The 11,357-nt window shown below is 31.5% G+C and overlaps 1 protein-coding gene across 3 annotated transcripts; it reads left to right on the plus strand.

Moving 5' to 3' along the window:
* Window positions 1-1,332: 1,332 nt before the first annotated feature.
* Window positions 1,333-9,580, plus strand: LOC113868420 (CSC1-like protein At1g69450). 3 transcript variants are annotated; one of them, XR_003505369.1, is made up of 11 exons: window positions 1,333-1,427; window positions 1,818-2,171; window positions 2,382-2,537; window positions 2,695-2,758; window positions 3,076-3,285; window positions 4,334-4,528; window positions 4,662-4,957; window positions 5,755-6,031; window positions 7,131-7,403; window positions 8,751-8,881; window positions 9,157-9,297. XR_003505369.1 is itself a non-coding variant. In XM_027503982.1 (11 exons), exons 2-11 carry the CDS (start codon window positions 1,888-1,890, stop codon window positions 9,310-9,312), a joined length of 2,145 nt encoding a protein of 714 aa, XP_027359783.1. In that variant the 5' UTR covers window positions 1,333-1,427; window positions 1,818-1,887; the 3' UTR covers window positions 9,313-9,580. The 3 variants fall into 3 exon arrangements, 2 of the variants coding, with proteins under 2 accessions (XP_027359783.1, XP_027359784.1); XM_027503982.1 differs by having other exon boundaries at window positions 8,648-8,881; window positions 9,157-9,580; XM_027503983.1 differs by having other exon boundaries at window positions 7,131-7,317; window positions 9,157-9,580.
* Window positions 9,581-11,357: the final 1,777 nt, after the last annotated feature.

The raw sequence follows: 11,357 nt of genomic DNA on the forward strand, positions 1-11,357 counted from the left end.
ATAAGTGTTGAAATTTGAATAAAAAGGAACATTTTAACATAAAATAAATAAGTAATTAATTATAAAAAGATTTTGAGGGAAAAACACTCAACAAAATGACCTGAGAGGATTTTAATAACTTAAATTTTTTGAACGAAATAAAAAATTAAGTTTGACTAATAATAGAGTCATACATCATAAAACAAAAAACAAAAAATATAGTAAAATATATACTCATACTAAAAAATAACTATTTATATTGAATACTGTTATATATGTAAGTCTTAAATTTATCCTTATACATACACAAACATACTTAAATATTGTTTACTTTCTACTCAGTTAATCACCTATTTTTTTAGATTTTTTTTGTTTAACTAATTGTAATTTTATATTCGATTTTTATAAATTTTTAATTTATTAAAATTAAATAATTACTTCGTAAATTTATTAAATAATTAAGAGATGCAATGAGAGTATAATATAATATTAATTCTTATAAATTTAAAAATGAAAATATATGAAATGTTTAACTAAAAAAAAATCTTCATTCTACTCTCCTTGACCATCTTCGAATAAGCCCTTTTCTAAAAAAATTATAAATATCTTATACTTTTTTTATTCTAAACAAAGTAATGTCGCATTAAATCTCTACTACATTCACTAAATTACTTTTTTATTTTTTTTCTACTGATTTATTCAAACAGCATAAATAAGCTGCAAGAAAGGTGGGCCATTGTTAAACTTGCTTTGTTCAATAACTATAAGCGACTGACAGTTGGAAGCCATTGGTTGAACGTTCCACAGTGGTAACCACCTTTCAACTCCAACATTCCATCACAAAAAAATAAAATAAATAAAATATACATTTTGAAATCAATAATTAAACTACTGAAATTAAAAACCTCTCCATCTCTATCAAACCTAATTAGTTTAGCTGCATCAAAACTCTTACCCGGTTGAATATCATTTCATATTATTAATAATGTCTTGTTAATTACTGTTCTAAAGACAGTAAAAGTAAAAGTTTTATTTTAAAAATACATAAAAATAGATTTATGAATTACATTTTCAGATTAAAGTTTTCAATTTTTGGTTTTTTAATCAATATTTTAAGAACATGATAACATTTGCGTGTTAATTTGGGATTAAAAATGATAATAACTTGACTTTTAATTTATTTTCTGAAATTAAACTTTTTTAAAAAATTAAAAGGAAAAAAAAGGATTTGATGTAATTGTCATGTTAACTTGGTCAATTCTCTTCTGAAACACAAACTTTCTCTTGTGGTTTCTTCCTTCACAAAACTAGATACACACAGACAAGAGAATCGGGTATTCATTCTTCTCTGCCTTGGGTCTTCTTACTTCTTAGTTTTTCTACTCAACATAGCAAAATTTGTCACATAATCATATAACTGTCCAACTATGTTCCACTTTGGGAGTTGAGTGAGTGCAACAATCATACTGTGATTGAAGTTTTATACTTTGGGAGTTTCTGAATCTGGGTTGTTCAAATCTCTGCTTTTCAACATCTATTTCAAGAGTATGTTTATTTTATTTTTATTTCATTTTTCCTCTTTTGAGCAATCAACTATGGTTCTGTGCAGCATTGAATGTGTCTGAGTGTTCAATTGATTGCTCAATGATTTATTGCTAGAAAGTGAACTTGGGATATAGTTTTGTACTTTTATTTATAATCAAATAATCTAATGAGTGGTCATTCATTTACAAATTTTGCTTAATGCTCTTTCTTGGTCTTACTGTGTTTTGTGCATATGATGAACTGAAATTTGAAAAATCTTTCATTCTGGTTCCTATTGTTTATGTTTCTTGCAGTAGCTGAATCCAACTTTCTCATTTTCTGAGATTACCTAGGAAACAATAAATTTTCTGTTTGTCTGCTGAAATGATGATCGTGTCTGCTCTATTGACCTCTGTTGGTATCAACGCTGTTCTCTGTGTGTTGTTCTTCACACTGTATTCTATATTGAGGAAACAACCGAGCAATTATGAAGTTTATGTGCCGCGCCTACTGGCCGAAGGAACTTCTAAGAGGAGAAGCCGTTTCAACTTAGAAAGACTAATTCCTTCTCCAGGTTGGGTTGCAAAAGCCTGGAGGCTTTCAGAGGAGGAACTGTTATCACTGTCAGGATTAGATGGTGTGGTGTTTATGCGCATTATAACCTTCAGGTATATCATTCCATTCATTGACATGAATCGTGTAAATGTGGATCCAGCGTAGAGATTACAACTAGTATTGTTGAAGTAAACTTGTATCCATGCCTATTCTAACATGAATCCAAACCATAGCCACATAATTCGCAGTACTCTCTGATACATGGTACAATAAGCTTCTGTTGTTTAAATTTTAGATTGAGTTCTTGTGTTTCTTGGATGCAGTTTGAAAATATTCACCTTTGCTGGGATTATTGGGATCCTTGTGCTTCTTCCAATCAACTGTTGGGGAAACCAGTTAAAAGATATTGATGTTGCAGACTTTGTGAATAACTCCTTGGATGTGTTCACTATATCAAATGTAAACAGTGGCTCTCACTGGTGAGTACTGCCTCAAGATTTTTTTGTTCTAATTGAGCTGCTCTTGGAGAACTTACTTCAGCCATGGGAGTTTTAGTATTCAGCGTTTATCTTTTATTATTGGTTTGTCATGGATTAGAATCTCTGAGTTTGTCATCCTTTGTGATTTTTGTTTCAGGTTATGGGTCCACTTCAGTGCTGTATATATTTTCACTGGATTCATATGTATACTACTTTTTTATGTAAGTATATCCGTTCTTATCTTACGGAAATATTTTGTCTAACTGCTTCAGCAATCACTCTACAGTTTTATGTGTCGTATATAAGACTTAATTATTATAGAGTTTTAAGATGAATATGTGTAATATCTAAGAAACTATTATGTCTTTTACTGGTATACTAGACTACTTAACGGGATAAGAATTACCTCTTAATCCTACCGGGCTTGATAATAAGTTTTCTTTTTAATTACTAATTGAAATATATAAGTAGATATAGCTTATACATGAGCCAACAATTGAACAACTTACTTATATTTCTATATTTTGTTAATCTTCAGGAATATAGATACATATCTTCCAGAAGAATTTCTTATTTATATTCATCCAAACCTCAGCCTCATCACTTCACCATTTTAGTTCGCAGCATTCCCACATACTCCTCTAGCAGCATCAGTGACAGTGTTGAGAACTTCTTTAAAGAGCTTTACCCTTCTACATATCTGTCAAATGTGGTTATTCGTCGTACAAGCAAAATTCAAAGTCTCCTAGTAAGGATTGTGTAGAATTTTTATTTCCATTTTTGTAATTGATTTTCTCCTTTATATTTTACATTTTCTTGGAAACTTTATTTTTAATCTTCCAAAGGTGTGCATAATTTTGTGGCTTTGTGCATTTCTACATATTTGTGCTTTAATTTCAAAATTTGAGTGTTGAGGTACATCATTTATAGTTGACAAAGAAGTCAAATCAGACCTTCAATTAAATAACAAGTTATTAAAACTGATTGGAATATCCTTTTCATATCATCCATGGAATTTAAAACAGAAGTCCATCCTCACTCTCTCACCTACATATATTTTTAGCTATCAACTCTCTGTTATTGCCCATCAACAAATATGAATTTTACTAAAATATTAATGACACCTGAATAACACATACCAAGCCTAAATACCATCCATACCAGGGAAAATAGAATTACTAAAGTACCCTTGTAAATTACTAAGATATGAGAGAGTGGGGATGATCATGTTGCTGCACAACTTGATCTACATTCTTGACCAAAAAAAAAAAAAAAAAAAAACCCTTGATCTACATTTAGTATTGACATTCAGAGTTCTTTTGACTGTATATGAATGGGACAGACAAATAAGCTGGAGCTGTGTGTACAATAATCTACCTATTTTCTTTCCCCTATTGAAGTGATTGACACCCCCCCCCCCCCATCCATCGCTTTTAATATATACTCATCTTACGTAGTGTTGTAAATCCGTGATTGAGAATCACTTATGAAGATGGTTATAAATGTGATATTCCATGAGAAAATAGTAAAATAAAGTTCCTAAAGAAAAACTCCGTGAGAGTTGAGACAATTATACTACTCAAAACCTTCATTCTAATCTATTATTATCTATTCACTGCTCAACCTTCATTCATTAATTTTAACAGATTTTCTGGAAATCCAATTATCCTTTCAATGGTATGTATAAGGGGGGGTGCTTTGTTGTTGATCAAATTAAGTGATCTGATATTCTATTTCTATTTCATTTTTAAGGATTATGCAACTCATTTCCCTATATTTCCATTTCTTTAATCTAGAATGAAGCAAAAATACTGTGTAAAAGAGTTATTCAATTACGATCAAATCCCACTCAGCAGAAGAATGAACGTGGTGGTTTTTTGGGACTTTTTGGCCCAAAAAATAATCTCATAGAGCATTATGAAAAGAAGTTAGAGGACATTGAGGAGAATGTAAGATTGAAACAGTCAGAGGCTTCATTGGCAGGAGGAGAAGTATGTGGTAATCTGTCTTTTTTTTCTTGAAAGAAACATCATAAAAGTAGTTTCATTCCTCTTTTAACTATTTACAATTTTCTCATATAAATTGCTTTCCAACAATATCTATTCTTGTTCAATATTCAAGTAGGTTCGAGCTGCCTTTGTGTTATTCAAGTCTCGTTTTGGTGCTGCAACTGCTTTCCATTTGCAGCAATCAGTCAATCCCACACAGTGGATTACTGAGCTAGCTCCAGAACCTCGTGATGTTTACTGGCCCTTCTTCTCTGAATCATTCATGCGAAAATGGATTTCTAAGTTGGTGATTGTACTTGTGTGTGCTCTTTTCACTATTACATTTCTTATACCTGTAGTAATCGTACAAGGGCTTACAAACCTGAGCCAATTGGAAATTTTGTTTCCCTTCTTGACAAGCATTCTAACCATGTAAGTTAGCTTGGTATATTTATTTTTTAATGCCTAACCCCTCTTTCTCTTTTTGTTATTTTGCTTCTCTTTTTTCCCTCCCCTCGTAGTCTCATTAATCATTATCCTTGGAGTTTATACTCAAAAGAATAACTTTGAGGGTTGAGTGAGAATTTGGTCAATGTGATTGTTGCATGTTTCTCAAAGTATACACTTTCAATTATTTAGATCACAAGTTGGTGATAGCTGATTTTATGTTGCCTTGATTGCATGTATTAGTTGGTTCAGACAAGGATAATTCAGGACACTGTTAATTGAGTTTAAAGCATAAAGCAAATTGAGATATCATCCTAGGTTGTCAGAACTCAGAACTATGGTTCTATCTATTGGTCGAAAGAAAAATGTTGCATGAATGTCTATACTTAGGAATATTGCAATCGGATTGCATGAACACAGCCTCAACACATAGAAACCCTGGGATAACCCTTGTTTTTCATACATATTTGCTTATGTATTAGTAAAGGTTTTGCAATTGACAGAGGATGGTAGTTACTTGAAGACCAGGTAGATGTCGTTGAAGAACTTTGTAGCAGCTTTACTCAATGTTGAAATTTATTTCTTGCCACTAGGATGTTCCAATCACAGCATTTTGTGTCTTGCCAAATATCTGGATGTGATTTTGTTTTTTCCTATCTAGTCAAATATCTACTTGTGATGCTAAATCTGCTTAACATTTTTGACATGCTAGCTTTAGATTTATGACTTGTTTTTTAATGTCTTAATGCAAAATCTGAGTTTTTTTGTGTACTTGCTTACAGAAACATTGTGAGTCAAATAATTACAGGATACCTTCCAAGCCTTATTCTTCAGTTGTCCCTGAAACTGGTGCCTCCTGCTATGGAGTTCCTTTCCTCCATTCAAGGGTACATCTCACATAGTGATATAGAAATGAGTGCATGTAATAAAGTGCTGTGGTTCACAATATGGAATGTATTTTTTGCAACTTTATTTTCTGGCTCAATCCTATCTATGCTGTCTGTCATCCTTGATCCCAAGGGCCTTCCCGGGAAGTTGGCAGTTGCAGTTCCAGCACAGGTTAGACAATGTTTCTCTCTGTTGTAAACGTTCCTAAAACTTATATTTCTGGGGCTGAAAAAATTTGGTGCAAATTAGAAAACATGTTCTCCCATCATAAAGTACCTTGAAACTTTTATTCAAATTACTTTTGAGGAATAAGGAGCAAGGACTCCCAAAAATAATGGTTCAGCTTTGAACCTAGTTTTATGTTCCATAAATTAATCTGATTTCAGCAAATCTTCCTTTGTCTGAGGCTCTGAGATGTATAAAGAAGTATCACTATCATTAATCATGATTTTTTAACAATATAAAATATAATTAGCAATATAACTTTACTAACCTTTTGCTTAAGCAGCTGCACCCTTTCTTTCTTTATTGAATGCACAAGTTACTATCTTAATTAACTGTAAAGCAGTAAAGCTAGCAAAGAGAAGAGAGGGATCACCCCTACTTCCTCCACACTTCATGTTAGTTGTTTTTTAAAATCGTCCATAATGAATTAATTCTAGAAGTCTTTTATGTTATTTACCCATAGCAAAAACAACTAGTATTTCAAATTGAAAAGGATGAGCTTATATATTCATATGTAGAGGCTAGCTTGACTAGCTGCTAAAAATATTTAGAGCTACTCAACAATGCCTGATTCAATTTATCTTTATTATAGTATTAGTTTAAGCATAAATGATTTTATAGGCACAAAAGGTAATAAATGACATTGTAGTTTCTGGTGGCAGTTACATATCGATGATTTCTCAAAAATAATGCTTCTTTCCTGGTCTAGAGTGAGGAGAAATATGAAGTGTAGAAGAATAAAAGTAGAAAAAGGCAGTAAAGAAGCTAAGTTTTTCACTAAATTGAATATTTAGTAACTCAATTGAATAGGCAAATGGAAAACCCTTGGAACCCCTGATCATACTTGGGTAAGAAGCATGAGCCCTGGCCCAAGTAATAAAAGGAACTTCAAAATCAAGTTTGTACATTACCAAAACGCTAAATCCTCAAATCACAAGGTAATTGAAATATGAAATATATAGTCTAAAATACCAATTTATAATAACATAATGTAATTCTTTTTATTTCCATCTCTTTGATGTAATTTATTTTTGTTTGATTGCAGGCTTCTTTTTTTATCACATATGTTGTCACATCAGGATGGACAAGTGTGTCATCAGAACTCTTCCGTATAATTCCTTACATTTTCAGTTTGATAACAAGGCCGTTCAAGTGTCCAGACGATGAATTTGACGTTCCATCTCTTCCATACCACAGGGATATGCCAAGGGTCTTGTTCATGGGACTTCTTGGTATTACATATTTCTTCCTAGCTCCACTAATTTTACCATTCCTCTTGGCCTACTTTTGTCTTGCATACATCATTTATCGAAACCAGGTAAGCATTTTTGTGGATTTTATTTTGACATTGATCTATTTCTAGAAGGGTTTTTGATTTGCTAAACCTATTTTATGCTATGGATGGTTTCTGAGGAGAATTATGATATTCGAAAAATATTCAATATATGAAATGTTCAAGATATAGAACCATTTCTAAGTCTCCATTTAATGGCTTCAGCTGTCAAATTGAATTTTTTTAATATGTTGCCAAATGATAAGTTTTATCCTTGTTGCACCCATTCTGACAATTAAATTGAATTACATTAAATTAAATTACTAAATAAAATGGGAGGATTATCCATACTTCAAGTCCAAAGGGCTCTCAAGTGATGGGGCAGGTCAGAGAGAGAGAGATATATAATCAGTCCTATGTCTCCACTTAATAGCTAAATCCGGGTGTTGGTTAATTTTTTTTTTCCCATAGTAGAAATTTGTTAAGACAAGGAAGTATAGTAACCAATACTAACAAAATGAGAAAATAGGAAAACTAAACCTAGAGGATAATCTTAGATATTCCAACATATGACAAGATATTTTCATTTATTCTTACAATTTTTAATCAAATAATTTAAATTGAGTGTATGCCGGGAACTGTTTGAGGGTAGTGTACTGTGGGTTATGGTTTTCAGAAATTCCTGTGAAATTAAGCCTTGTATGTTGTGGAGAAATATTTGTTAAGTAATTATGGATAATTGAGCAGTGGTTTTAGATATTCTTGCCACAACTAAAAGATAATTATAGGATCAGCAATGATTCAAGAGGTCATCTTGATGGTTTGGACAAGAACAAAGCAATTGGTTATTGTGAATGGAGCTCCTTCAAAATATACTAGTTGTATGAGCAATTTGGTTCATGCGGGTAAGGAGTAAGGGCGACTGCATGTAGGGTGCTTATTCCATGCTTCATGTAGGTTGCAGTAGTTATTGAAACGATATCATGACTCAAGCCAAAATGGGATGGGTGAAGCCAAATTCTAAAATATAACGAAGTTTGGAAATAGAAGATTGAATAGGAGATGGACTTGATTTAAGATAAATGAGGGATGTTTAAGATGGTTTGGAATTTGAAAGTAAACTGTTAAAGTGCGAGATTTTTTCAAAAGGTTGACTATTGTAAAGTGCTAGTAGTAATATAATCTTGATTGCCTGGCAGGTATTGCTGATATATGCAAGGATTATTTTCTTTTTGTAGATTTTGGAATCTGACAACGTTAATATAATTAAGTACCTATCTATTATGCAGTTTATAAATGTATATGCACCAAGGTATGAAACAGCTGGGAAATTTTGGCCTATTGTGCACAATTCAATGATATTTTCGCTTGTACTCATGCACACCATTGCAGTGGGAATATTTGCAGTGAAAAAGCTTTCTATAGCATCCACCTTGACGATTCCTCTACCAGTCCTCACACTTCTCTTCAACGAGTACTGCCGAAAAAGATTCCTGCCCATATTTGTTGCATACTCTGCAGAGGTACATTTCAAATTCAGAAAAGAACTAGAAGAGTGCTAGAAACAGTCTACAACAGTAATACTTTATTTTTAAATTACTTAATTATTGACTAAATTTTTTTGAAAATTATAAAAGTATGAGAGAGATTCATTAAATTAAGAGTGAGGACCATATATTTTTTTAAAATAAATCTTAGCTAATAATTATCAGTGCATTAGAAAGAGTATGTTAAACAATGTGTTGCTTGTTGCATAAAATCTTTGAGGTATGTTTTTAACGTTGGCTTGTGTTTCCAGAGTTTGATTAAGAAGGACAGGGAAGACCAAAATGATGCTACAATGACAGAGTTTTATGACAATTTGGTGAATGCTTATAAAGACCCTGCACTGCTTCCAAGTCACTTCTCATCAAACACTGACAGTCTTCGCAGTCCCCTTATATCTCAAACTTAATGCTGAGGCACAATGCTATTCAATATAAGAGAGGTGTGTGTGATTGAATATTCATATTTCAAGAGTAATGAAGTGAAAAGGAGCTTGTAAATGCCTTTGTGGGCAGATAGAAAACTCTTGAATTCCAACATAATGGTCGATTGTTATCAATGTCCTAAATGAAGAGCCTAAAACTTGCATATAGTATTAAACTTATCTTTTGCCTTGATTTGTGTATATCGAACTGATTGTGTATATGATATGTCTGCGCCAAAGAGGATGCTTAATTGACACATTTAGAGAATGGTTTTTGCTAGCAGGAACAAAATAAAAAGTATATTTTTACTTTAATTTTGCTCACACTTGCTATCTGGAAATTAAATTTTGAAAGCCATTTCTAAATTACTTTTAGAAGTGGTTTATATTTTTCATTAATTAAATATTAGAAATGATTTACGAATGACATAAAGAATTCAATTAATTTTCTGTTGAAATAAGGGGAAAAACAGGTGAGCCAATGTGGCAACATAAATAACTCGATCAGTGTTCTGTTTTGGTCAAGGACTCAAGTGTAGGATTAGACAACATTAACCAAATTATAGGTGACCCACTATGGACCAAACATATTTTGACCCAATCCATCACAGGTTGACACCGATGGAGCCCGAATTTTAAGGCCCTTGTTCTCCGCCCTTGAATGGTGCATACCGTTGACCCAGAAAAAATCTGAATGATGCAAACCAAATATATAGTATATATTAAGAAAATCAAAGTCTTGTTAACTTTCTTTTAAGAAGTATATGTTAGTAATCATGAATATTAATACACACCTATTTATTGGTCTGTAATTTCAATGAATTTTAATTTTAATTATGGAATTTATATTTATTTATCTCATTCTTATAAAAAATTAACATTCCACTAAATATATCTTTATATAAGAAATATATTAAATGAAAATGTCTTTTTTAAATAAAAATAATAAATGTGAGTCATGTAACTATATATAATAGTCAAGGTTAAAAGTTAATTAATGTCATATGATTAATTTAAAATATAATATATAAAATTTATTATTCTAATTTTTGCACATATAATATGAATGTCTCAATATACACACACACACGCGCGCTTTACAAGTGACAGAGTGAATTGTACAGGATTTGTGACGTTGACAAAAGGTTGCCGAAAGCTAATCTAAATCTATATTAAAAAGATGGTTCATTCCAGTTGAAAAAATATGTGGCAACAATAAAGAACCCAATCATGGCATACCAAAGCATATTATGAGAAGAATGTCTGTGCAACATATCCGTTTTATGAAGGACAAGATTCTTGAGATGCAAAGGTTCTTTGTGCAGTGTCAAAATTTTGGAGGAAAAAAAACAGAAAATTTAAAGAGCTTAAAGAAGGACCCTTATAAATTATACTCCTATGTTTGAAGACGTTAATTATTAAAAAAAATTGTTTAATTTCCTTTATACTTTTAAATTAAAAAAAGTTTTGTTTTTAATTTTTAAGTATTTTTCTATCAAACAAAATAAGAGAATTCTTCAGTGGAATAAAAACTATTCCGTTAAATACTCTCGTGTTAGTAAGATCAGATGATAAGTCATATTACAAAAGTGAAACCAATGAAATTTATACAAAAAAAGAGAGTGAATTTTACTATAATTATTTTGCATTTTTCTTCAAAACATGAAAAGATAATATATCTATCTACATTACTTTTCCATGAAAGAGAGGAAACAGCAGAAAATAGCATATTTGAAAACTTCAAAGTTATAAATATATTTTAACCATAATTTCATACTTTATTTCTCTCGTCTTTCTTCCATTTAAGCAAGAAGGAAATTTTTCTTGGTCCAAGAGAGGGTACACAACAAGGGTTTCCATTAAATAATTTCCCCTTAATTTGTTTTTCCTTTTCTAAATCCAATCTACATTTTGAATTGATCCTGGTAATTGCTGGAATAGTGGATAAGCAATAAGAACAAAGTTCCTATCTAAGCTGTATAGTTCAATTGAAAGGACACTCTTGAGATGCTTCTAAATTTTGACTATGA

Source organism: Abrus precatorius, unplaced genomic scaffold, assembly GCF_003935025.1.
Source record: "Abrus precatorius isolate BTA unplaced genomic scaffold, Abrus_2018 Scaffold6, whole genome shotgun sequence".
Taxonomy (NCBI): domain Eukaryota; kingdom Viridiplantae; phylum Streptophyta; class Magnoliopsida; order Fabales; family Fabaceae; genus Abrus; species Abrus precatorius.